Genomic DNA, 27173 nt, shown 5'->3' on the forward strand with positions numbered 1-27173 from the left:
TTGGGGGGGTTTTGTTGTTGTTTTGTGTAGGTGCTGTCGGAGTCCGCACCTTTGGGGGGGGGGTACTGTCATGTCCTGACCATAGTAAGTGGTTATATGGTAGAGTAGGTCAGGGCGTGACGGGGTGTTTGTCTATGTTTTGTATTTCTATGTTCAGTTTCTAGTTTTGTATTTCTATTTTGGTTTTGTTTGGTATGATCTCCAATTAGAGGCAGCTGGTCATCGTTGTCTCTAATTGGAGGTCATATTTAAGTTGATGTTTGTCCCACCTGTTTTTGTGGGTGATTATTTGTGAGTAATGTTTGTTTCTACTCCGCCTCACAGTTCGTTATTTTGTAGATTTCAGTTATTTGATGTATTGCATAGCTTTCACGGATTAAATAATATGTGGAACGAAACACACGCTGCACTTTGGTCTGATCCTTTTGACAGCCGTGACAGTAATTTTGCACCTTCACGAGTGCAGTCTCAGTGCTATGATGGAGTCTAAAACCAGACTGAAGTGTTTTGTATACATGGTCTTCAGGAAGGCAGATTGGAGATTCGATATAGGCCGATAATTTTTTTATATTTTCTGGGTCAAGGTTTGGCTTTTTCAAGAGAGGCTTTATTACTGCCAGTTTTAGCGAGTTTGGTACACAACCGGTGGATAGGGATCCGTGTATTACTGTCGACATAGGAGGGCCAAGCACAGGAAGCAGCTCTTTCAGTAGTTTAGTTGGAATAGGGTCCAGTATGCAGCTTGAAAGTTTAGAGGTCATCACTAGTTTCATGAATGTGACAAGAGATATAGGATTAAAAAACTTGAGTGTCTCCCTTGATTATAGGTCCTGGCAATGTTGTGTAGACTCAGGACAAATAAGCTTTGGAGAAATACACAAATTTAAAGAGGAGCAATTTGATTTCTAATGATCATGTTATTTTCATCAAAGAAGTTCATGAATTTATCACTGCTGAAGTGAAAGCCATCCTCTCTTGAGGAATGCTTTTTAGTTAGCTTTGCGACATTATCCAAAATACATTTTGGATTATTCTTATTCTCCTCAATTAAGTTGGAAAAATAGGATGATTGAGCAGCAGTGAGGGCTCTTCGATATTGCACGGTACTGTCTTTCCAAGCTAGCTGGAAGACTTCCAGTTTGGTGGAGCGCCATATCCGTTCCAATTTTCTGGAAGCTTGCTTTAGGCTCGGGTATTCCGTATACCAGGGAGCTAGTTTCTTATGACAAATGTTTTTTGTTTTAGGGGTGTGACTGCATCTATGGTATTACGAGTTCCTCAGTTAGGTGGTTAACCAATTTTTGTACTCCGACGTCCTTGGGTAGGTGGAGGGAGTCTGGCAGGGCCAGCTAAGTCCCCTCCTGTTCCCTGATTTAAGAAGGTAAGAAGTGATGACCACTCCCCTCCCATTGTCAACTCTCTCCTGACATGAACTGAAGCCACGTCTCATGTGTCCGCTCATCTACTGTCACATTGAATGTTTCCTCTCCAAGCACTGTGAGTACCCCTATCAATTTTCTCTCATTACTGTTTGTAGAGTCAATCACATTCACAAACACATTATTACACATTAATGATTTTACTCCTTACTTGGACTAACTCATTCTAAGCTCTTTTGTCTAACTCTGTAGTGTGTTGTGTTATTGTTTTTTGTCTTCCCAGTCAAATCCTGTCCTGCACTCATGCCTCATACCCTCATTCAATCACTGCAGTGATCCCTTCCCAAAACTGTAAGTAGCCCTCTCATTCCCATAATATTGTACTATAAATGTCTTTATTAAATGCTTTAGGTTAAAATAATTACTCTGACGTATTTTGAAACACACTTTGATGTCTCTGTGCGTTCCGCGCCTATACCGTGGGTCTCCCATCCTCCTAAATTGTTCAAGTCACCAGCCTACACTAGTTGACAGAGACTACGACCATAAGGTTAAAACCCAACTGATTTGAATGTACCATAGCAAGACAATCACACAGTACAAAAGCAGAGGTGTCTGCCTTCAATGGAGATGGGAAATGCAGAGTTGTTGTAGCAACAACAGCTCTTGGGGTGGGCTTGAATTTTCCAAACATATCACATGTACAGTGGTCAAGTAAATGCATGCTATTCAATCAATCACTGTCCGCACCTGCCCGCCCTACTCTGGATGGCTCTGACTTAGAATACATTTTACATACATTTTAGTCATTTAGCAGACGCTCTTATCCAGAGCGACTTACGGGAGTGAATGCATACATTTCATTTCACACTTTTTTTTTGTACTGGCCTCCCGTGGGAATCAAACCCACAACCCTGGTGTTGCACACACCACGCTGGCATTGCAAACACCATGCTCTGCCAACTGAGCCACAGTTGGACAACTACAAATACCTAGGTGTCTGGTTAGACTGTAAACTCTCCTTCCAGACTCATCTCCAATCCAAAATTAAACCTAGAATCGGCTTCCTATATCGCAACAAAGCATCCTTCAATCATGCTGCCAAACATACCCTCGTAAAACTGACAATCCTACCGATCCTCGACTTTGGCGATGTCATCTATAAAATAGCCTCCAACACTCTACTCAACAAATTGGATGCAGTCTATCACAGTGCCATCCGTTTTTTTCACCAAAGCCCCATACACTACCCACCACTGCGACCTGTACGCTCTCGTTGGTTGGCCCTCGCTTCATACTCATCGCCAAACACACTGGCTACAGGTTATCTACAAGTCTCTGCTAGGTAAAGCCCCGCCTTATCTCAGCTCACTGGTCACCATAGCAGCACCCACTCCAGCAGGTATATCTCACTGGTCACCCCCAAAGCCAATTCCTTCTTTGGTTGCCTTTCCTTCCAGTTCTCTGCTGCCAATGACTGGAACGAACTGCAAAAATCACTGAAGCTGGAGACTCACATCTCCCTCACTAGCTTTAAGCACCAGCTGTCAGAGCAGCTCACAGATCACTGCACCTGTGCATAGCCAATCTGTAAATAGCACACCCAACTACCTCACCCCCATATTATTACTTACCGTCCTGCTCTTTTGCACCCCAGTATCTCTAATTTCACATCATCATCTGCACATCCATCACTCCAGTGTTAATGCTAAATTGTAATTATTTCACCTCAATGGCCTATTTATTGCCTACCTCCCTACTCTTCTACATTTGCACACACTGTACATAGATTTTTTCTATTGTGTTATTGACTGTACTTTTGTTTATGTTTAACTCTGTGTTTGATTTTGTTGCACTGCTTTGCTTTATCTTGGCCAGGTCGCAGTTGTAAATGAGAATGTGTTCTCAACTGGCCTACCTGGTTAAATAAAGGTGAAACAAAAAATGTATACAAAATGAATGCAGCTATTCATGGATGTTGTGTGTCTGCGCCGGCCACATAGGTTACAGAATAATCGGCATGCACTCATTCAATGCATTCAATGCAGGCAAGTTCACATTATTGTCACATATTTTAGAATTTAATCGTTTCTATTTTAGGCAATATTATACTGTTGTTCAACATGTAGGTCCTTAAATGACAATTAAGTACTTAGAAAAAGTCCCTGAAACTTGAATTTGACTTGCCAATGTCTATATGAACCCTGCTTTCAGTAAGTATAATCCGATGTTGTTGTCAACAGTAGTTCTGCAGGAGGGGTGAAGTCAGGCGCAGGAGACTTAGGTACGTGAAACACGTTTAATGAAGAATGCAAGTCCAAAGAACCGAACTGACAAGGCAGGGTAAAAATTAAGACAACAGTCTAGGAAAAAGCAAGACAACACAGTCTAGGAATGTAGCGGGACGCAGCCCAGCAACCCTAATGCCAAAACGTGTACCGTATTCTTCAAGACAAGAAAAAAAGAATACCCCAACCTACAACACCAGACACGAAACAACCCCAAACACAAAACATACAGACTAAATACCCCACTAATTACTAAACACAAAACAGGTGCTACCCTAACCAGACATTACCAAACGAAACAGAAAAGGAAATCGGTGGCAGCTAGTAGGCCGGCGACGACGACCGCCGAGCGCCGCCCGAACGGGGAGAGGTGCCACCTGTGGACGTTGTGACAGTTGTTGTGTAGGTGGAGTTATTGGACAATTTGCGCACACACACACACACACACACACACACACACACACACACACACACACACACACACACACATATATATATATATATATATATATATATATATATATATATATATATATATGTGAAACTGCATACAAATATTTTTGATTTGTTTCAAACCATTTTGAAATGTTTAGCCCAATATCACACATTTGACCCATTACTTATAGAAAGACCCACTTGTATTTCTCAAATCAGCTGTGGATGTGAGTCAAGGAGATTGTCCAGTGGCAGTTTAAGATTAGCAAAATCCTTCTCACTGTCAGTGCTGAAATCTGCTAAGGTGGCTGAGGGTGACTTACATTGAAGGCTGGACCCATCTGCTGAGCTACACATCAGGAGGGGGATGGCTGCAGATACCCTTTTGCAACTGGATGCTGAACTTGCTGTGGGTAAGCCTGGTAGAATAGCTCTGGAATTTGCAGTGAGTAAGATGGGTACTTTGACTGAAGAGCTGGGTATGGAATGTGTTTCGGGGTACCTAGGTACTCTGGAGCAGGGTATGGAACTTGCTGCAATTCCAAAGTACCCAAAAGTGCTTTAAGTAGCTGCGATGAAATGGCAGTAACAACTGAAATGGACAATATGAACATTCTAAAGGCTAAGTAGCAGTAGGCAAACAATAGGGCAGTAAAGCGTAAAAAAACAAGGTTCAAACATCTAATAAGAACCTATAGAACAATTCAAAGTACATACAGTAGCAACAAGATCAATCAGAAAAATAACTCCCTTCAATCTGCCATACAACAAATAATTTGGTGTGGTGCCCATCTTAATATGGTCAGCTGCTGACCCCCTAACTTGTCAGGTGACTTAGCAGCTATCTTGGATAAGCACTTTGCCACTTTGATAGTGAACTTGGTATTTACATGATAATCCACAACACCCATCCACCATTTATTGCCCATCATTACATGCTGACCAAACTGCAGCCGTATGTGCGCATGTTGATTTTGTCTATCCCCACCAGACCCGTTCATAACACGGAGGTTAAAATACCAAAACCAACTGTGAACCAACTATATTAATTTGTGTACAGGTCAAAACAAGTATTAAACATTCATTAACATTTAGCTAGCTTGTTGTTGCTAGATAATTTTTCCTTTGAGATAAACATCGGGTTGTTATTTTACCTGAAATGCGTACGGTCCTTTCTTTTGCTGGATCTTTGTAGAATTTTGACCTATTTTGAGTTACACAAAATTGTGTTTTCTCTATTCCAACAATTAATACACAGACATAAGGGGAAACATTGTTTTTAGTTGGTCTTCTTTGATTAATCGTGTCACATTCATTCTTCTTCTGTGGATTTTATATGGCGTTTGGCAACCAACTTTGAATAAATGTGGACCTCATTAATCTTTCAATCATCCACGTGGGTTAGTATGCTCCTAAAACCAATGAGTAGATGGGAGAGGCTGGACTTGCAGCATGTGCCCGGCTACACAGATGCATGCAACATGGGCGGATTGGTCAGCACATTAGGCTTAGTTGAGAGAATGTGAGAAGGTATGTGAAAGGGTATTGTGCATGCAGGAACAGTCTTGTGTAGTGTATAATAAGAGATAGGTTGGAGGTAGATCACGATATTGTGATATACCGTAATTTCCGGACTATAAGCCGCAACTTTTTTCCCACGCTTTGAACGTTGCGGCTTAAAACAATGACGCGGCTAATATATGGATTTTTCCCGCTTTCACATTTTTTTCTCCAAAAAAACACATTCTGTGATGTATTCAGTTTTTTGGCGGCATGAAGCTTTCATTAGACCAATGAAATTGCCGAACGGGTTAAGGTCAAACATATTTTTTGTTTACTGTTTAGATTAAATCGAGCGCTCTCAAACTTTCCATCATTCTGATTACGGGAGTCATTTTGTCACCCTGATTACTGTGGGTACAACAAAGTATTTTACTATTACACAGGAAGCGACGTAGATCCTAATCCAGGCACTTGTCATCTCCCGTCTGGATTACTGCAACTCGCTGTTGGCTGGGCTCCCTGCCTGTGCCATTAAACCCCTACAACTCATCCAGAACGCAGCAGCCCGTCTGGTGTTCAACCTTCCCAAGTTCTCTCACGTCACCCCGCTCCTCCGCTCTCTCCACTGGCTTCCAGTTGAAGCTCGCATCCGCTACAAGACCATGGTGCTTGCCTACGGAGCTGTGAGGGCAACGGCACCTCCATACCTTCAGGCTCTGATCAGGCCCTACACCCAAACAAGGGCACTGCGTTCATCCACCTCTGGCCTGCTGGCCCCCCTACCTCTGAGGAAGCACGGTTCCCGCTCAGCCCAGTCAAAACTGTTCGCTGCTCTGGCACCCCAATGGTGGAACAAGCTCCCTCACGACGCCAGGACAGCGGAGTCAATCACCACCTTCCGGAGACACCTGAAACCCCACCTCTTTAAGGAATACCTGGGATAGGATAAGTAATCCTTCTAACCCCCCCCTTAAATATTTAGATGCACTATTGTAAAGTGGTTGTTCCACTGGATATCATAAGGTGAATGCACCAATTTGTAAGTCGCTCTGGATAAGAGCGTCTGCTAAATGACTTAAATGTAATGTAAATGTATTTGCAGCCACTCGACATCAGTGTAAATTGTGCATTTAAGGTGGCGCTCCGTGGTCAGCGGGAGGCTTGGATGACAAGTGGGGAGAAATCCTAAACTAAAACGGGCTGCATGCGAAGAGCAACTTATGGTCAAGTCTGCCAGTGGGTCCTGACAGCGTGGAGCATCGTCAAAAAATCCACTATCATCAACGGGTTTCGAAAGGCTGGACTGCTGCATGTTGAAGAGGGCTCAGCGGGGGATTTGCCTCCGGATGAAAGTGACGAGAGCGACAATGAAAACGATCCTATATCGGATGAAGCAATTCTGAGGCTATTCAACTCCGACACCGAAGGAGATGGTTTCAGTGCACAGGAGAAGGAAGATGGTGACCAATGACTTTCTTGGTAGGCTACTGTTTACTGCTAATTTTTATTTTTTGTTACAAGCTGTGTTTCGTTAAAGCCTATTTATTTTTGTTACAAGCCGTGTTTCATTAAAGCCTATTTATTTTTGTTACAAGCCGTGCTTCGTTAAAGCCTATTTATTTTTGTTACAAGCCGTGTTTCGTTAAAGCCTATTTTTGTTAAAGCCTGTGTAAAGTTCATTTGTTTCAATGTACCGGTAGGCACCTGCGGCTTATAGACATGTGCGGCTTATTTATGTTCAAAATATTTTAAAAAATTAAATTCAGTGGGTGCGGCTTATTTTCAGGTGCGCTTAATAGTCCAGAAATTACGATACCTAACTCATATTTATATCAAACAATATCATATCAAATCATAAATATTGGTTCTTAAATATAGTAATAGTGTGTTGCTGAAGCCAACACAGTAATAATAAAACATAACAGTTTACAATAGTGTTCACAAAGTTTTCCTTGATGATGTCAGAAACTCGTTATGCAACCGTCATACCTGGTCTAGACTGTGTTTTTGCCTATGGCAATGGTTACAGTGCCTTGCAAAAGTATTCATCCCCCTTGGTGTTTTTCCTATTTTGTTGCATTAGAACCTGTAATTTAAATTGATTTTTATTTGGATTTCATGTAATGGACATACACAAAACAGTCCAAATTGGTGAAGTGAAATGAAAAAAATGACTTATTTCAAAAAATAAAAAAAGACGGAATAGTGTTGCGTGCATATGTATTCACCCCCTTTGCTATGAAGCCCCTAAATAAGATCTGGTGCAACCAATTACCTTCAGAAGTCAAATAATTAGTGAAATAAAGTCCACCTGTGTGCAATCTAAGTGTCCCATGATCTGTCACATGATTTCAGTATGTATACACCTGTTCTGAAATGCCCCAGAGTCTGCAAAACCACTAAGCAAGGGGCACCACCAAGCAAGCGGTAACATGAAGACCAAGGAGCTCTCCAAACAGGTCAGGGACAAAGTTGTGGAGAAGTACAGATCAGGGTTGGGTTATAAAAAATATCTGAAACTTTGAACATCCCACAGGAGCACCGTTAAATCCATTATTAAAAAATGGAAAGAATATGGCACCACAACAAACCTGCCAAGAGAGGGCCACCCACCAAAACGGACCAGGCAAGGAAGGCATTAATCAGAGAGGCATCAAAGAGACCAAAGATAACCCTGAAGGAGCTGCAAAGCTCCACAGCGGAGATTGGAGTATCTTTCCATAGAACCACTTAAAGCCATACAATCCACATAGCTGGGCTTTATGGAAGAGTGGCCAAAAAAAGCCATTGCTTAAAGAAAAAATAAGCAAACACGTTTGGTGTTTGCCAAAAGGCATTTTGGGAAACTACCCAAACATATGGAAGAAGGTACTCTGGTCAGATGAGACAAAAATGTAGCTTTTTAGCCATCAAGGAAAATGTCTGGCACAAACCCAACACCTCTCATCACCCGAGAACACCATCCCCACAGTGAAGCATGGTGGTGGCAGCATCATACTGTGGGGATGTTTTTCATTGGCAGGGACTGGGAAATTGTTCAGAATTGAATGAATGATGGATGGTGCTAAATACAGGAAAATTCTTGTTTCAGTCTTCCAGAGATTTGAGACTGGGACGGAGGTTCACCTTCCAGCAGGACAATGACCCTAAGCATACTGCTAAAGCAACACCCGAGTGGTTTAAGGGGAAACATTTAAATGTCTTGGAATGGCCTTGTCAAAGCCCAGACCTCAATCCAATTGAGAATCTGTGGTATGACTTAAAGATTGCTGTACACCAGCGGAACCCATCCAACTTGAAGGAGCTGGAGCAGTTTTGCCTTGAAGAATGGGCAAAAATCCCTGTGACTAGATGTGCCAAGCTTATAGAGACATACCCCAAGAGACTTGCAGCTGTAATTTCTGCAAAAGGTAGCTCTACAAAGTATTAACTTTGGGGGGGTGAATAATTATGCATGCTCAAGTTCTCAGTTTTTTTGTCTTATTTCTTGTTTGTTTCACAATAAAAATATTTTACATCTTCAAAGTGGAAGGCATGTTGTGTAAATCAAATGATACAAGCCCCCCAAAAATCTATTTTAATTTCAGGCTGTAAGGCAACAAAATAGGAAAAATGCCAAGGGGGTAAATGCTTTCGCACGCCACTGTATGTCACACTAGAACTGTAGCTGTTGTGTAATGAGCACAAATAAAGATGGCTGTAAATTGTATTACTTTATTTATTCACCACGGTCTTAATTTAGCTGGTCAGTTTATTGTCTTAGCATAAAACATGCTGTATGCCTCACATGACAATTTCATCTGACCTGCTAATGTGGCTCCTTTCACCTAAAAGAGCCCGTGGCTCTTTATTCAAAATTGGCCTTGAACCATGAAAAAATACCAAACTAATAATGTAAAGCCTGAAAGTAGCATACCGTTATGTCAGATGGTGGAATGTGATCACAAATAAATATTTATCTGACAAAAAGATTGCTCATATTTGGGTAGGTCAAAACACATTATGCTATTAGTAATAACTTTATGTCACCAGATAATATAGCTTACATGAAAATGCCTGCAAAAATGCATATCTTCAGTAAATGTATTTTCAAATGCACAACTATGTATTTCAGACTTCAAATAAATAGTTGCATGGGCAAAACTAAGAAAAAGTGGAATAATGTACAAAGTATGGAAAAAAAACAGCTCGCTGACACAAGCACGCTAATTACCCTATAGTTTAGCCTATTTTAAGGAATATGAATTGTTCTACTGACTTACATTAGCTATTGTGAAAGACCAAATAAATTAAACAGATGTGTGGTAAATGTGAGTTAGTCATAGTTGGAGGCAAAAATGCTGACAGGAGACTGCACTTGAGCCTATTTTAATTATTGTTTATTGAGGATTTTTTGGTTTGTTTTGAAGCGTATTTCTTGCAATTCTACATAGTTTAACTTGACGCATGGCATATTTTGTTCAGGCTTCTTCATGATAATATTAATAGGGAAAATAAAGGAGAATATTTACATAAATGTTTATTCGCTAACAAATACTGTATGTTATAATGTTGAAATTTATTTGACCCATTAATGATGAATTTACATATGTCAGAAAATCCTTTTTGAAATCGGACAATGTGGTTAGATAAAGGAGAATCTTGTCTTTAAAAATGGTGTAAAATAGTCATATGTTTGAGAAATTGAAGTTTTTGCATTTTTGAAGTACTTCCCAAGCAGTCTTTTTTTGACTCCTTGACCATAGAATGTTGTAGCTCAACCGCTGAATGTCATAAAGATGAACAATATCCTCATGTGCATCAAGAGTCACACAATAGACTACTTACCAAGCAGTCTTTTTTGACTCCTTGACTAGAGAATGTTGTAGCTCAGCCACTGAATGTCATAAAGGTGAATAATATCCTCATGTGCATCAGAATCATGTCTTGTGAAATTTGCACTTGTTTCAACCTGTTAGGGATAGGGGGCAGTATTTTCACGGCCGGATAAAAAACGTACCCGATATAATCTGGTTACTACTCCTGCCCAGAAACTAGAATATGCATATAATTATTAGCTTTGGATAGAAAAAACTCTAAAGTTTCTAAAACTGTTTGAATGGTGTCTGTGAGTATAACAGAACTCATATGGCAGGCCAAAACCTGAGAAGATTCTATACAGGAAGTACCCTGTCTGACAATTTGTTCTCCTACTAGGGCATCTCTATCAAAAATACAGCATCTCTGCTGTAACGTGACACTTTCTAAGGCTTCCATTGGCTCTAGGAAGGCGCCAGAAAGTGGAATGAGAGCTCTCCAGTCTCTGGGCGAAAAACAGCAGGGGTTTTTGTGAGTGGTTCTTCTGAGAACAATGACACTGGAGGGCGCGTGCACGAGACAACTCCATGTTTTACTTTCAGTGTTTGAACGAATACAATGGCGCCCGGTTGGAATATTATCGCTATTTTACGAGAAAAATCACATAAAAATTTATTTTAAACAGCGTTTGACATGCTTCGAAGTACAGTAATGGAATATTTTGAATTTTTTGTCACGAAATGCGCTGGCGCGTCACCCTTCGGATAGTGACTTGAACGCACAAACAAAACGGAGCTATTTGGATATAACTATGGATTATTTCGAACCAAAACAACATTTGTTGTTGAAGTAGAAGTCCTGGGAGTGCATTCTGACAAAGAACAGCAAAGGTAATCCAATTTTTCTTATAGTAAATTTGAGTTTGGTGAGTGCCAAACTTGGTGGGTGTGTAAATAGCTAGCCGTGATGGCCGGGCTATCTACTCAGAGTATTGCAAAATGTGCTTTTACCGAAAAGCTATTTTAAAATCGGACACCGCGATTGCATAAAGGAGTTCTGTATCTATAATTCTTAAAATAATTGTTATGTTGTGAACGTTTATCGTGAGTAATTTAGTAAATTCACCGGAAGTTTGCGGTGGGTATGCTAGTTCTGAACATCACATGCTACTGTAAAAAGCTGATTTTTGATATAAATATGAACTTCATTGAACAAAACATGCATGTATTGTATAACATAATTTCCTAGGAGTGTCATCTGATGAAGATCATCAAAGGTTAGTGCTGCATTTAGCTGTGGTTTTGGTTTTTGTGACATATATGCTTGAAAATGGCTGTGTGATTATTTTTGGGAGGGTACTCTCCTGACATAATCTAATGTTTTGCTTTCGTTGTAAAGCCTTTTTGAAATCGGACAATGTGGTTAGATAAAGGAGAATCTTGTCTTTAAAATGGTGTAAAATAGTCATATGTTTGAGAAATTGAAGTTTTTGCATTTTTGAGGTATTTGTAATTCGCACCACTCTATACCATTGGATATTGGTAAGGCGTTAACATCGCAGAGTTAAGTCATTATAGATTGCTTTATATAATCAAGATACATATTTGCCCCTTCAAAATCTTAAGGTAACAAGAGGTATGCTTTTGCACTTTTCTTTAACAAGAGGTAGGGCATACCCTGACAGAACCCCTCAATTCATGCACTGATGATAACAATAAAAGGATGAGTCAAAGTAAGGGTCCATACAATACATACCTAGACACGCCTCCTTGATTTCTGTCTTATCTGTCCGCTGAATGATCTTCACCACAAATATCACAGCCAACGGAGTGAGAAATGAAATCGCCTGTGAAGAAAGCAATAAGAAAAAACAATCTAGACACATACAACACACATTGCTGTCAATTACAGAAACTCTTAATCATTTCACAAAGAGGTCCCCTAAAGCATTTTCTTTCCACTGGGAGTGTGCAGTGTGACATCTACAATGAAGAGTTTTAATCCAAATATTGCTAAATGAGCTGCCACCAACAAGGTTCTTTTGTCACGATCGTCATAATGATTGGACCAAGGCGCAGCATGAGTAGCGTTCCACATCTTTATTATAACGTGAAACTTTGGCGAAATACAAAAACAATAAATGAATCAAACGAAACGTGCAGACAATGAAATGCAAACAGACACCTACACAAAAACAAAATAATATCTCACAAACACAGGTGGGAAAAATGCTACCTAAATATGATCCCCAATTAGAGACAACGATTCCCAGCTGCCTCTAATTGGGAATCATACAAATCACCAACATAGAAATAATAAACTAGAACCCCACATAGAAATAATAAACTAGAATACCCTCCAGTCACGCCCTAACCAACTAGACCATAGAGAAACAAGGGCTCTCTATGGTCAAGGCGTTACAGTACCCCTCCCAAAGGTGTGGACTTCGACCACAAAACCTGAAACCAAATGGGGAGGGTGGGGGGGTGATTAGTGTCGGTGGCGGCAGAAGAAGACTGCTCCGGCCATGGAGCAGGACTGGACGCCGTGTTTGGACTGGACACCGGCGCAGAGGAAGGCTCCCGCCATAGAGCGGGACTGGATGCCATGTCTAGAAGCTCCGAACTGTCGCAGGAGGCACCGGACCGTGGACCGTCGCTGGAGGTTCCGGACCGTGGACCGTCTCAGGAGGTTCCGGACCGTGGACCGTCGTTGGAGGTCCCGGACCGTGGACCGTCGTTGGAGGTCCCGGACCGTGGACCGTCGTTGGAGGTCCCGGACCGTGGACCGTCGTTGGAGGTTCCGGACCGTGGACCGTCGTTGGAGGTTCCGGACCGTGGACCGTCGCCGGAGGTTCCGGACTGTGGAACGTCGCCGGAAGCTCTGGACTGGGGACCGTCGCCGGAAGCTCTGGACTGGGGACCGTCGCCGGAAGCTCTGGACTGGGGACCGTCGCCGGAAGCTCTGGACTGGGGACCGTCGCCGGAAGCTCTGGACTGGGGACCGTCGCCGGAAGCTCTGGACTGGGAACCGTCGTCGGAAGCTCTGGACTGGGAACCGTCGCCGGAAGCTCTGGACTGGGAACCGTCGCCGGAAGCTCTGGACTTGGAACCGTCGCCGGAAGCTCTGGACTGGGAACCGTTGCCGGAAGCTCTGGACTGTGAAGGCGCACTGGAGGCCTGATGCGTTGGGCTGGCACAGGACGTACTGGGCTGTGGAGACGTACTGGAGACCTGGTGCGTAGAATCGGCATCAATGGTACCGGTTCGATGACACACACTTCAGGGCGAGTGCGAGGAGCAGGCACAGGACGTACCGGACTGGCAACACGCACTTCAGGGAGTGTGCGAGGAGGGGACACAGGACGTACCGGACTGGGGAGGCGCACTGGAGGCCTGATGTGTGGGACCGGCACAGGTTGCACCGGACTGGTGACACGCTCCTCCAAACGCCTGCGTTGCCGCATACTCCTAGCCAACTCCATTCTCCGGTATCCCTCCTTGCATTGTTCCATTGACTCCCAGGTGGGCTCTGGTACTCTCCTTGGGTCGACCGACCACCTCTCTATCTCCTCCCAGGTTGTCACTGGCTCACTTCCCAGCTCCGCTGACCACCCTGTGTGCCCCCCCCCCAAAAAATAATTTGGGCTGTCTTTTGGGCTTTCTACATTGCTGCAAACCCTGGCGTCGTTGCTGTCCTCCCTTCTCTCCGTTCATCTGTTTCCAAGGAAGGCTTTCATCTCCAGCCATAATTTCCTCCCAAGTCCAGAATGTCTTCTCCTCCTTCATCTCCTCCCAAGCCCAGGATACCTTCTCCTCCAGGGCACGCTGCTTGGTCCTGATGTGGTGGGATATTCTGTCACGATTGTCGTAATGATTGGACCAAGGCGCAGCATGAGTAGCGTTCCACATCTTTATAATAACGTGAAACTTTAGCGAAATACAAAAACAATAAATGAATCAAATGAAACGTGAAGACAGTTAAATGCAAACAGGCACCTTCACAAAAACAAAATAATATCTCACAAACACAGGTGGGAAAAATGCTACCTAAATATGATCCCCAATTAGAGACAACGATTCCCAGCTGCCTCTATTTGGGAATCATACAAATCACCAACATAGAAATAATAAACTAGAACCCCACATAGAAATAATAAACTAGAATAACCCCCAATCACGCCCTGACCTACTACACCATAAACAAACAAGGGCTCTATGGTCAAGGCGTGACATCTTTATTGTGCTCTGGAGTCTCCTGCACTAAAGGGATAGTTCTGTTTGGTGTTCAGTGGCTGTCATTCCATAGGAGACTTGGGCCATCGCAGCTCCCAGGTAATTATTTCTGCCTCAAAAAGTGTTAATTACTTTCGGGCCCAAATCAATAATCCTTCAGGATCTGCAGTGGATACAAAAACAACGGTTCTATTTGATTCTTAAGATGTGTAGCACATTGATGTGCACAGCGCATTTAATTTCCCTTGAGATAGAGATCCTTGGACTTTCGACTCTTATTCATCGTATCAGTTTAGCAATCTCTGTCAAAATGACTATCGCTCTCTGGCAATAATAACCTCACCAGGGAGATCATAACAGGTCTATGTGAGGACAGACTGAGTAGGGCTCTTTAAATTCTGGGATGATGGATAACTATGGAATAGGTACAGGATAGACACAGCCCTGTCTGGGTGCAGCACAAAAGTGAGAGGGAGAAGCAGAGTGTGTATTGTTGCTTTGTCAGCACAAATGTGTAATTTTGTAATGCCAATTTAAAAATGCATTTGAGAGTGTTTTTTATTACAGTCTTTCTTGCTTTTTACAGAACGCTTCCCTTTATGGTTTTAACCTTATTCAGTGTGTATCGGTGAACAGCAATAAACAGCTGCTTGCTATGTGAAAGTTTGAGGGTTCGTTGGAAAAGTATTTCAGGATGTCATCGGGATTAAGGAGAGATTTTTAGGAAGAGATAGAGAACATTAAAAAGTACTTGACATTTCTTAAGAGGTTACCCTCAGTTACCAAGAGCAATTGGTAACTGAAATCAAAATAATTTTGTTAATTTCCCATAAGAGTTCCTAGAAAGATAAGGCATGTGCGTGTAAGCGTTCCTCCGTGCTTGCGTATGTTTGGTTTTGATTATGAGGTAGGTGAAGGAGTCAAGTGCAGGAGAGCAGAGATGTCCAAGGAGCGTCTTTTAATAGGCAAGTCCACAACAAAAAGACAGGTACAATACCAATAACAACGCCCACAACAAAAAGAGAATACAGTTACTTACGGACGGAGGAAAAAACAACGCTCCTCAAACTTATACACAATCAGTATATACGTGAAATAAACTGAGGCACAACCTCAACGAGCAACCTGAGACAAATAATGACTCACAAACCTAAGCAGGCAACAGGGGTAAAGTATACACACAGAAATTAAAGCAAATTAAAACAGGCGTGAAAAAACCAAAGACAAAACAAACGGAAAAAGAAAATGGATCGGTGACGGCTAGTAGGCTGGCGACGCCGACCACCGAGCACCGCCCGAACAGGGAGAGGAACCACCCTCGGTGGAAGGCGTGACAGCGTACTTGGGTTTTGTGTGTGTCTGTGTGTATGTGTGCCTGAGTGCATGCATTTTAGGATGTGAGCCTGAGGCTCTGTACTATTATAGTTGTAGATCCTGGTAAATGCCAAAGATATTAGCGCTCATGACATCATGGAGGAGAAAATAGTATTTTCCATCCTGCCTATTTTAATTTCCAGACACATTTTCCTCAGTTCAGGGACATGCTCAGATGGATGACCTTAAAGAGAGCTAGTGTCTGTCATCAGAGATGCAAACACTTTCCCTGAGATACCGGGTTGTGTCCCAAATGGCACACTATCCACTTAATATGGGCCACTATTTTTGACCAGGACCCATAGGGCTCTGATAAAAAATAATGTACTATATAAAGAACAGGGTTCCATTTGCAATGCACACACTGTATATTGACCCCTCTGAAGGCAATCTTTCATTCACTGACATTTTATTGCACCTTGTCATTGACAGAGATCGTTGGGCATTACGTTTGTGACACCTGTTGCCAATCTTTATGAGTGCCGCATTAAAAAAAGAACTACATTTAATGGACTGGAGTTCCAGCTTTTCTCGATTGCTTGAAGGGTTCACTTTTGAAAAACAGTTAACACAGCCCACTAAACTGAAATTGTTTGCCAAACAACACTTTTACTAAATACACTAAGGCCATAGAAATGTAATTAAATGTTTAATGGATGCTTGTCTTTACTTTTCCCCCAAAATATATACAAATATGTAACATTGGAAAGTTGTACTGACAAATTGCAAGATTATAGAACAAATAATGTCCTCAAGCATTCAGAGATACACTTTAAAGGGATACACAACTTCTTCTCAGAATTTTGGTTGAACCATGCATCTATTACAGGCCATTTTCACCAGATGCGGCGTAGGCAAGAGAAGTTCTGCACTCATTCATTTTCAAAGAGGGCATGCAGAGAAATGTGCAGGAATTGTGGGAAGGTGAGCAGCGAGAACCCTGCTGGCAGAGTGGTAGAAAATGTTCAGCTCTGCTCAACTTAATGCAAATGTCACGCGGCCACCACTGCTTTTATCCTATCAGGTGAGGAGCAGATGTTTACTTGAAAATCTTCCGTTCATGAAACATAGTTCCACCTGCCATTTGTTTCGGGCAAGCAAAACCCCAAAAAGATGGTAGAAAGCCAATCATCGCAGTATCTGGTTTTCCAATTCCATATGATGTCGCTTTGCTAAAATCCAGAGACAAAATCTGAATCTCAATGGCACGGAGGGAGGATTGCAGAGATTATTGGTGTTGATGATAGATCAAGAGAAATTTGCACAATAATGTTTGCTTGTGCTGCTAGTTAGTTATGAAACTTCAAAACTGTGATCCAACCACCATTTGTGAATGTGATGACTAAATTAAATTGTGAAATTTGCCCACCAAAGGATAGAAATCACCAGTAACACACATTATAACACTGTAAATTAAACACTAAGCATGAATTTCCAATAATATAATATTCTACCAATTGGATTATGGTATTTTACCATTACTCATATATTATAAACTCAGCAAAAAATAAACATCCTTTTTTCAGGAACATCTTTCAAAGATAATTAGTAAAAAATCCAAATAACTTCACAGATCTTCATTGTAAAGGGTTTAAACACTGTTTCCCATGCTTGTTCAATGAACCATAAACAATTAATGAACATACTGTGGAACGGTCGTTAAGACACTAACAGCTTACAGACGTTAGGCAATTTCAGGTCACAGTTATGAAAACTTAGGACACTAATGAGGCCTTTCTACTGACTCTGAAAAACACAAAACAAAAGATGCCCAGGGTCCCAGATCATGAGGACTGCAGATGTGGCCAGGGCGATAAATTGCAATGTCCGTACTGTGAGACGCCTAAGACAGCGCTACAGGGAGACAGGGTGGACAGCTTATCATCCTCGCAGTGGCAGACCACGTGTAACAACACCTGCACAGCCAAACATCACACCTGCGGGACAGGTACAGGATGGCAACAACAACTGCCAGAGTTACACCAGGAACGCACAATCCCTCCATCAGGGCTCAGACTATCCGCAATAGGCTAAGAAAGGCTGGACAGAGGGCTTGTAGGCCTGTTGTAAGGCAGGTCCTCACCAGACATCACCGGCAACAACGTTGCCTATGGGCAAAACCCCACATTTGCTGGACCAGACAGGACTGGCAAAAAGTGCTCTTCACTGACGAGTTGCGGTTTTGTCTCACCAGGGGTGATGGTCGGATTCGCGTTTATCATCGAAGGAATGAGCGTTACACTGAGGCCTGTACACTGGAGCGGGATCAATTTGGCAGTGGAGGGTCCGTCATGGTCTGGGGCAGTGTCACAGCATCATCGGACTGAGCTTGTTGTCATTGCAGGCAATCTCAATGCTGTGCGTTACAGGGAAGACATCCTCCTCCCTAATGAGGTACCCTGTAAATGTGGTACCCTTCCTGCAGGCTCATCCTGACATGACCCTCCAGCATGACAATGCCACCAGCCATACTGCTCGTTCGGTGCGTGATTTCCTGCAAGACATGAATGTCAGTGTTCTGCCATGGCCAGCGAAGAGCCCAGATCTCAATCCCATTGAGCATGTCTGGGACCTGTTGGATTGGAGGTTGAGGGCTAGGGCCATTCCCCCCAGAAATGTCCAGGAACTTGCAGGTGCCTTGGTGGAAGAGTGGGGTAACATCTGGCAAATCTGGTGCAATCCATGAGGAGGTGATGAACTGCAGTACTTAATGCAGCTGGTGGCCACACCAGATACTGACTGTTACTTTTGATTTTGACTCTCCCCCCCCCCATTTGTTCAGGGACACATTATTCCTTTTCTGTTTGTCACATATCTGTGGAACTTGTTCAGTTTATGTCTCAGTTGTTGAATCTTGTTATGTTCATGCAAATATTTACACCTGTTAAGTTTGCTGAAAATAAACACAGTTGACAGTGAGAGGACGTTTCTTTTTTTGCTGAGTTTAGCTTATGGCTCTTTCGTTATATGTGTGTCATTACATTGATGATAGCTTACTTCCTGTAAAATAGATAGGTCTTCTCACATCTGCTCCCGCTCCCCCTCTCTGGCGCTCGAGATCGCCAGCCTGCTGATGATTATGCACACCTGTCACCATCGTTACGCGCATCAGCACAATTGAAGCATCAGGGAGTTTTTTTTTTATTGGTGACGTCGGGTCCAGGTGCCGCTGCCGAAGCAACCGGGGATTTCTCAGCTGGCTCGTAAGGCTCCCATACCTCAGCTGGCTCGAGAGCCTCACAAGCCTCAGCCGGCTAGCCGGGCTCCCGCGCCTCGGCCGGCTTGTCCATCTCTGATGACTCGGCCGCCCATCAGGCTCGCCCAGGTGTGACACCGGGTGGCGCCTGTAGAGGGGGGATACTGTCACGTTTACCTGCTCCCCCTCTGAAACTTGAGGTTGCCAGATTGCTTATCATTACGCACACCTGTCACCATCGTTATGCACATTAGCGCTTCATTGTACTCACCTGTACTCCATCACATTATTAATTACCTCCCTTATATCTGTCACTTCCCCAGTTTCTTTCCCGAGTCAGCATTAACCATTATGGGCTAGGGGGCAGTATTTTCACGGCCGGATGAAAAACGTACCCAATTTAAACAGGTTAGTACTCTGGCCCAGAAACTAGAATATGCATATTATTAGTAGATTTGGATAGAAAACACGCTGAAGTTTCTAAAACTGTTTGAATGATGTCTGTGAGTATAACAGAACTCATATGGCAGGCAAAAACCTGAGAACAATTCAAGCAGGAAGTGAAAAGTCTGGGAATTGTAGTTTTTCTTTTGATTCTCTATCGAAGATCCAGTGTCTGTGGGGTGACGTTGCACTTCCTAAGGTTTCCATTGGCTGTCTAAAGCCTTCAGAAAGTGGTTTGAGCATTTTCCTGTCACTGGGCAGAGTATAAGAGCTCAGTTACTGAGTGGTCTGCCTGGCAACGAAGGGATTGGATATGCTCGGTCCCGCGAGCGCGCCCCTCCTTCTTTTTCTTCTTGAATGAATATGCTATTGTCCGGTTGGAAGATTATCGCAATTTTACGTTAAAAATAACATAAAGATTGATTTTAAACAGCGTTTGACATGCTTCTAAGTACGGTAATGGAACATTTTGACTTTTCGTCTCTCGTTCAGCACTCGCGCCCTTTGGATAAGTGATCTGTACGCACAAACAAAACAAGGTATTTGGACATAAATATGAATTATTTGCAACAAAAACAACATTTCTTGTGGAAGTAGCAATCCTGGGAGTGCATTCTGACGAAGATCAGCAAAGGTAATACAATATTTCTAATACTAATTCTGAGTTTAGGTTGCCCCGAATTTGGCGGGTGTCTGAATAGCTCGCCGTAATGGCTGGGTTATGTACTCAGAATGTTGAAAAATGTGCTTTCTCCATAAAGCTATTTTATAATCTGACACAGCGGTTGCATAAAGGAGTAGTCTATCTATAATTCTTAAAATAATTGTTATGTATTTTGTCAACGTTTATGATGAGTATTTTTGTAAATTGATGTGCACATTCACCGGACATTTTGGTGGGAATACATTTTCTGAATATCACGCGCCAATGTAAAATGCTGTTTTTGGATATAAATATGAACTTTATCGAACAAAACATACATGTATTGTGAAACATAATGTCCTAGGAGTGTCATTTTGATGAAGATCGTCAAAGGTTAGTGCTTCATTTCGCTGTGTTTTGGGTTTTATTGACACATGTCCTTGCTTGGAAAATGGCTGTGTGATTATTTTTGTCTATGTACTCTCCTAACATAATCTAATGTTTTGCTTTCGCTGTAAAGCCTTTTTGAAATCGGACAATGTGGTGAGATTAACAAGAAGTGTATCTTTAAAATGGTGTAAAATAGTCGTATGTTTGAGAAAGTTGAATTATGACATTTTGTTGTTGTTGAATTTTCCGCCCTGATATTTCACTGGCTGTGTCCCACCTAGCCCATAGAAGTTAATGTCATTATGTGTCCCTTGTCCAGACACTGTTTGTGTTTTGTTTCCTGTCTGTTTATTCATTGAAATACTAACTCCCTTTACTTGCTTCTCTTCTCCCAGCATCTGTATTTACTGGTCTACATGTAAAATGCACATGAATGGGTACAGTGCCTTCAGAAAGTATGACGTGGTAAGGTTGGACCCAGGTGCAGAAAAAGGGATGACCCGGAGGGCGAAGCGCAGGGCGATCCGGATAGAGACGGTGGAACTCCCGCAGCATCGAAGGGTCCAATACGTCCTCCACCGGCACCCAGCATCTCTCCTCCGGACCATACCCCTCCCACTTCATGAGGTACTGAAGGCCCCTTGCCTGACGCCTCGAATCCAGTATGGATCGAACTGCATACGCCGGGGCCCCCTCGATGTCCAGAGAAGGCGGATGAACCTCCCGCACCTCAGACTCCTGGAGTGGACCTGCCACCACCGGCCTGAGGAGAGACACATGGAACGAGGGGTTAATACGGTAATCGGGGGGAAGCTGTAACCTGTAACAAACCTTGTTCAGTCTCCTCAGGACTTTGAATGGCCCCACAAACCGCGGGCCGAGCTTCCGGCAGGGCAGGCGGAGGGGCAGGTTTCGGGAAGAGAGCCAGACCCGGTCCCCCGATGTGAACACCGGGGCCTCACTGCGGTGGCAATCTGCACTGGTTTTCTGGCACCCCACGGCCCGCTGAAGGTGCACATGAGCGGCGTCCCATGTCTCCTCAGCATGCCTAAACCAGTCATCAACCGCAGGAGCCTCAATCTGGCTCTGATGCCAAGGCGTCATAACCGGCTGGTACCCCAGTACGCACTGGAAGGGGGAGAGGTTAGTGGAGGTGTGACGGAGCGAGTTCTGGGCCATCTCTGCCCAGGGCACGAACGTCGCCCACTCCCCCGGCCGGTCCTGGCAATAAGACTGAAGAAACCTCCCTACATCCTGGTTCACTCTCTCCACCTGCCCATTACTCTTGGGGTGAAAACCCGAGCTAAGGCTGACCGAGACCCCCAGACGTTCCTTGAATGCCCTCCAGACCCTTGACGTGAACTGGGGACCTCGATCAGATATTATGTCCTCAGGCACCCCATAGTGCCGGAAGACATGTGTAAACAGGGCCTCCAGAGTCTGTAGGGCCGTAGGGAGACCGAGCAAAGGGAGGAGAAGGCAGGACTTAGAAAACTGACACTAATGGTGCAACCAGGCAAGAAGCCGGGAGTATGGGGGTGTGATCCATGGGCCGCTCCTCTGTGTCATACATCTGGGACAGTACGTCTGCCTTCACGTTCTGGGAACCTGGTCTGTAGGATAGGGTGAAAACAAAACGGTTAAAAAACATGGCCCACCTTGCCTGGCGAGGGTCTCCTCGCCGCCCGGATGTACTCCAGATTGCGGTGGTCAGTCCAGATGAGAAAAGGGTTTTATGCCCTTTCAAGCCAATGTCTCCACGCCTTCAAGGCATTGACGACAGCCAACAGCTCCCGGTGTCCCACGTCACAGTTTCGCTTTGGTGGCGTAACCGAGCGCTGAGAGAGTATGGCTCCTATCTCAGCCTCGGACGCATTCAATTCCACTATGAACGCCAAAGAAGGATCCGGATGAGCCAGCACAGGAGCCGAGGTAAACAGAGCCCTCGAGACCAAAAGCCCTGTCCGCCTCAGCCGACCACTGCAAACGTACAGGTCCCCCCTTCAGCAGTGAGGTAATAGGAGCCGCTACCTGACCTAAGCCCCGGATAAACCTCTGGTAGTAGTTGGCAAACCCTAGAAACAGCTGCACTTCCTTTATCGTGGTGGGAGTTGGCTAATTACGCACGGCTGAAATGCGGTTACTCTCCATCTCCACCCCTGAAGTGGAAATGTGTTACCCTAGGAAGGAGACGGACTGTTGGAAGACCAGACATTTCTCAGCCTTGACGTACACGTCATGCTCCAACAATCGATCAAGCACCCTGCGCACCAGGGACTCATGCTCGGCGCGTGTAGCGGAGTATATCAGGATGTCATCAATATACACCACTACACCATGCCCATGCAGGTCCCTGAAAATCTTGTCTACAAAGGCCTGGAAGACTGATGGAGCATTCATCAACCCGTACGGCATGACAAGGTACTCATAGTGCCCTGAGGTGGTACTGAAAGCAGTCTTCCACTCATCTCCCTCCCGGATACACACCAGGTTGTAAGCACTCCTGAGATGCAATTTGGTGAAGAAGCGCTCCCCGTGCATTGACTAAATCGCACTGGCTATGAGAGGTAACGGGTAACTCTACGTAACAGTTATCTGGTTGATACCTCGATAGTCAATACACGGGCGCAGACCTCCATCCTTCTTTGCAACTCGAGGAGGCAGGTGAAGTGTAGGGCCGAATGTACCCCTGCCCCAGGGATTTGGAGACATATGTTTCCGTAGCCGCCGTCTCCTCCTGTGACAGGGGATACACGTGACTCCTGGGAAGTGCTGTGTCTACCAGGAGATGTATTGCACAATCCCCCCCGTCGATGGGGTGGTAATTGAGTCTCCTTCTTTTTACAGAAGCCGAGAGCCAAATCGGCATATTCAGAGGGGATGCGCACGGTGGAGACTTGTTCTGGACTTTCCACCATAGTCGTACCAAAGGAAACCCCTAAACACCTCCCCGAGCACTTTCGTGACCACCCCGTGAGAGCCCTCTGTTGCCACGAAATAGTGGGGCCATGACAGGCCAACCAGGGTAGGCCCAGCACCACGGGAAACGCAGAAGAATCAATAAGGAAGAGACTGATTCTCTCCTTGTGACCCTCCTGCGTCACCATGCCCAGTGGAGCGGTGGCCTCCCTAATTAGCCCTGACCCTAATGGTCGACTATCTAGGGTGTGAACTGGGAAGGGCATATCCACTGGAAAAATAGGGATCCCTAAACTAAGGAGAGCGCGCAACAGAACATTGTACTGTCTAGACTCGGTTTGTTGTTTATATGAAAACGTTTTCATTAAACTGATTTTAATCACAACTAAAGTTTTGTTGCTAAGGATTCCACGAAGCGGTTAGCCTTTACGGCTGGGACTGCAAGTTTGTGTTATTTTTTTTGCGTGGATTCCGCGAGTGCAAGCTGGCTGTACTACAGACACCTGTCGTCATTGTGGGAAAGACTCATTGTTATCTTTTTGTAAAACAACTGGTTGCTGTAAAGAGCCAACCTGGATACTAAGGAGATCCTGAGGGAAATTGACGAGTACCAACAGCTTTACGCTATAGAGAAACAACATACTCCATCATGGAAAGATCCGACAACCTCACAAAATAACTAACACGACAAAAAAGAAAAACAGATTCATCTACAGACACAGATGATTTACTTACCATTGAAGTAGGGACTAGTGCTCTAGCTGGAATCCATGAAACACTGGAAAAGTTGTGTGAGGAGGTAGCAGGGCTGAGGGGAAGTTTGGAGTTCAGCCAGAGTAAAATTCTCACGCTCAAAAGAGAAAATAAGACACTCACAGCCAAGGTAAAAATCTATGTATGTTTATTATGAGAATTTCTGTTTTGTTGAGTTTCACGCTCTGCAATTTCACCTGATGTTGTTAGCGTCCCACACACCCTAGAGAGGTTAACTTCTTGCGGATTATTGGGACGCTACCATCCCATTTCGACAATTTCCGGTGAAATTGCAGAGCGCCAAATTCAAATTAAATTATTATAAATATTCAACTTTCCTGAAATCACAAGTGCAATACATCAAAAATAAAGCTTAACTTGTTGTTAATCCAGCTGCCGTGTCAGATTTCAAAAAGGCTTTACGGTGAAAGCAAACCATGCTATTATCTGAGGACAGCGCCCAGCACACAAATGCATAAATCATTTTCAACCAGGGAGTTGCAACACAAAAGTCAGAAATAGCGATATAATATATGCCTTACCTTTGAAGATCTTCTTCTGTTGGCACTCCAAAATGTCCCAGTTACATTACAAATGGTCCTTTTGTTCGATAATGTCCTTCTTTATATCCATAAAAACTCAGTTTAGCTGGCGCGCTTCAGTCAATAATCCACTCGGTTTCCCTCCTTCAAAATGCATAGAAAATGAATTCCAAACATTACCAATAAACTTATCCAAACAAGTCAATCAACGTTTATAATCAAACAATAGGTACCCCAATACGCAAATACACGATAAAATTTAAGACGGAGAATTGTTATTGTCCTTACCGGAGAAAAATACCAAAGAACGCGTTCTCATTCACACGCTTGGAAACACTACAGCCAAAATGGGAGCCACCTAGAAAAACTACAATTTCTGGCTCATTTATCCAAAAACGAGCCTGAAACTCTTTCTAAAGACTGTTGACATCTAGTGGAAGCCCTAGGAACTGCAATCGGGCACGATTTCCCCCTATTATAAAAGTGCAAGGCATTGAAATCAGTGGTAGGATGATTTTCTTTTTTGGGGGGTATGGTTTGTCCTCGGGGTTGTGCCTGCCATTTCAGTTCTGGAATACTCACAGACATTATTTTAACAATTTTAGAAACTTTAGAGTGTTTTCTATCCAAATCGACCAATTATATGCATATCCTAGCTTCTGGGCCTGAGTAGCAGGCAGTTTACTTTGGGCACGCTTTTCATACGGACGTGAAAATACTGCCCCCATCCCAGAGAGGTTTTAACAGGTGTGCCTTGTTAAAAGTACATTTGTGGAATTTCTTTCCTTCTTAATGTGTTTAAGCCAATCAGTTGTGTTGTGGTACACATAATATAGCCCTATTTGGTAAAAGACCAAGTCCATATTATGGCAAGAACAGCTCAAATAAGCAAAGAGTCCATTGTTGCATTAAGACATGAAGGTCCGTCAATCCGGACAATTAAAGTGCAGTCACAAAAACCATCAAGCTTTTTTGTAATAACATAGTATATTGGATTGATTTTAAGAAATGTGGCTTAATTAATTTGATTAACATTATGGTATTTCTATTCAGAGAAAATGAAGCCCTCAGGGTTTCTGTTAGAATAGAAAATATAGCACTGTACAATGTGACAGTCGGGAGAAGGCTACAGGATTGGAGGATTCTAAATTGTTTGCCTTCATTAGACAGCTTTGTTCCAATATTTCTGTAAATCAGTGATATTTATTCCCATAGTATTTTGTTATGGATCTGTAACTAAAACAACATCTGCAATTTGAAATAATATTTTTTATCATTATTTTATTAACAAAATGTGTTTATTTGTTTATTAGGCTACTGTGCAGTCTACAATACATACTGAAGTAAACATGCGAAAGTGCCTAATTCCTTAGAGCAGGCCATGTCTGTACCACAGAATGCGGGGCACGCAGGAGACCGGTGTTATTTCATAGTTGTGATGTCTTCACTATTATTCTACAATGTAGAAAATAAAGAAAAATCCTGAAATGAGTAGGTGTGTCCAAACTTTTGACTGGTACTTGCTTAATTAATTTGATTAATATTTTATGGTGTTTCTATTCCATGAAAAGTGAAAACCCTCTGGATTTCCATTAGGATGGAACAGAAATGATGGTGCTGTACAACGTGATGCTGATAATTTCAGAGCGTTATCAGTTTGTAAATTCCGACCGTTTCACTCTCGGAGTGCACACTGAACGTTCGGGCTGAAGAGTAGGATTGATTTGAGCATTCTGGCCATACAATGGCAGTCAAGCACCCAAGCTAACGTTGACTAGCTTGCTAGCTACTTCCAGACACAAATGAGACCCACTCTGACCGTTTTACTCGCCCTAGCAGAGCTGGTAAGGTAGTTTTCGTGTTAACCAGAGCGTTGGTGACTGTAAATGTGCTGCTGGAAACAATTTAATTACACTTTTTTGCCGATGTTTACTGACACCGGCCATATTCAATGGGTGTTGAGCGCTCGTCAATTCATTATTCTGCGCTCTGGTACACTGACGAGAGTGCTCTGAAATCTGTGCAGATAGTAGGCTGGACACATGACATTTTTAACAATGTTCTTTTCTGATAAAAACTAGTTCATTGCATCTGCCGTGGAGCCCAGTTTCATAATATGGCCATATTTCCCAGCTGCTTGCCGTCGTTTTGAAGTAATCGCAACAACAACAAAAAATCACCCTGCCAGCTCCTATTAGTTCTATTGAGCACTGTGGCACCAACTCGCCTTCCGAACGTTCTATTCCCAGATAATTGTTCAACGTCACAATGCTTG

At 43.4% G+C, this 27173-nt stretch overlaps 1 protein-coding gene across 2 annotated transcripts in view; it reads right to left on the reverse strand.

Moving 5' to 3' along the window:
- LOC115162897 (phospholipid phosphatase 4-like) overlaps positions 1-27173 on the reverse strand; it is a 136275-nt gene that overhangs the window by 33010 nt on the left and 76092 nt on the right. For both annotated transcript variants that reach the window (XM_029714412.1, XM_029714404.1), the window contains exon 3: positions 12158-12248. In XM_029714412.1, the coding sequence (XP_029570272.1) occupies positions 12158-12248 (91 nt within the window). The remainder of the gene's footprint in view (positions 1-12157; positions 12249-27173) is intronic.

The sequence above is a fragment of the Salmo trutta genome, chromosome 2, assembly GCF_901001165.1.
Source record: "Salmo trutta chromosome 2, fSalTru1.1, whole genome shotgun sequence".
NCBI classification, from domain to species: Eukaryota; Metazoa; Chordata; class Actinopteri; order Salmoniformes; family Salmonidae; genus Salmo; species Salmo trutta.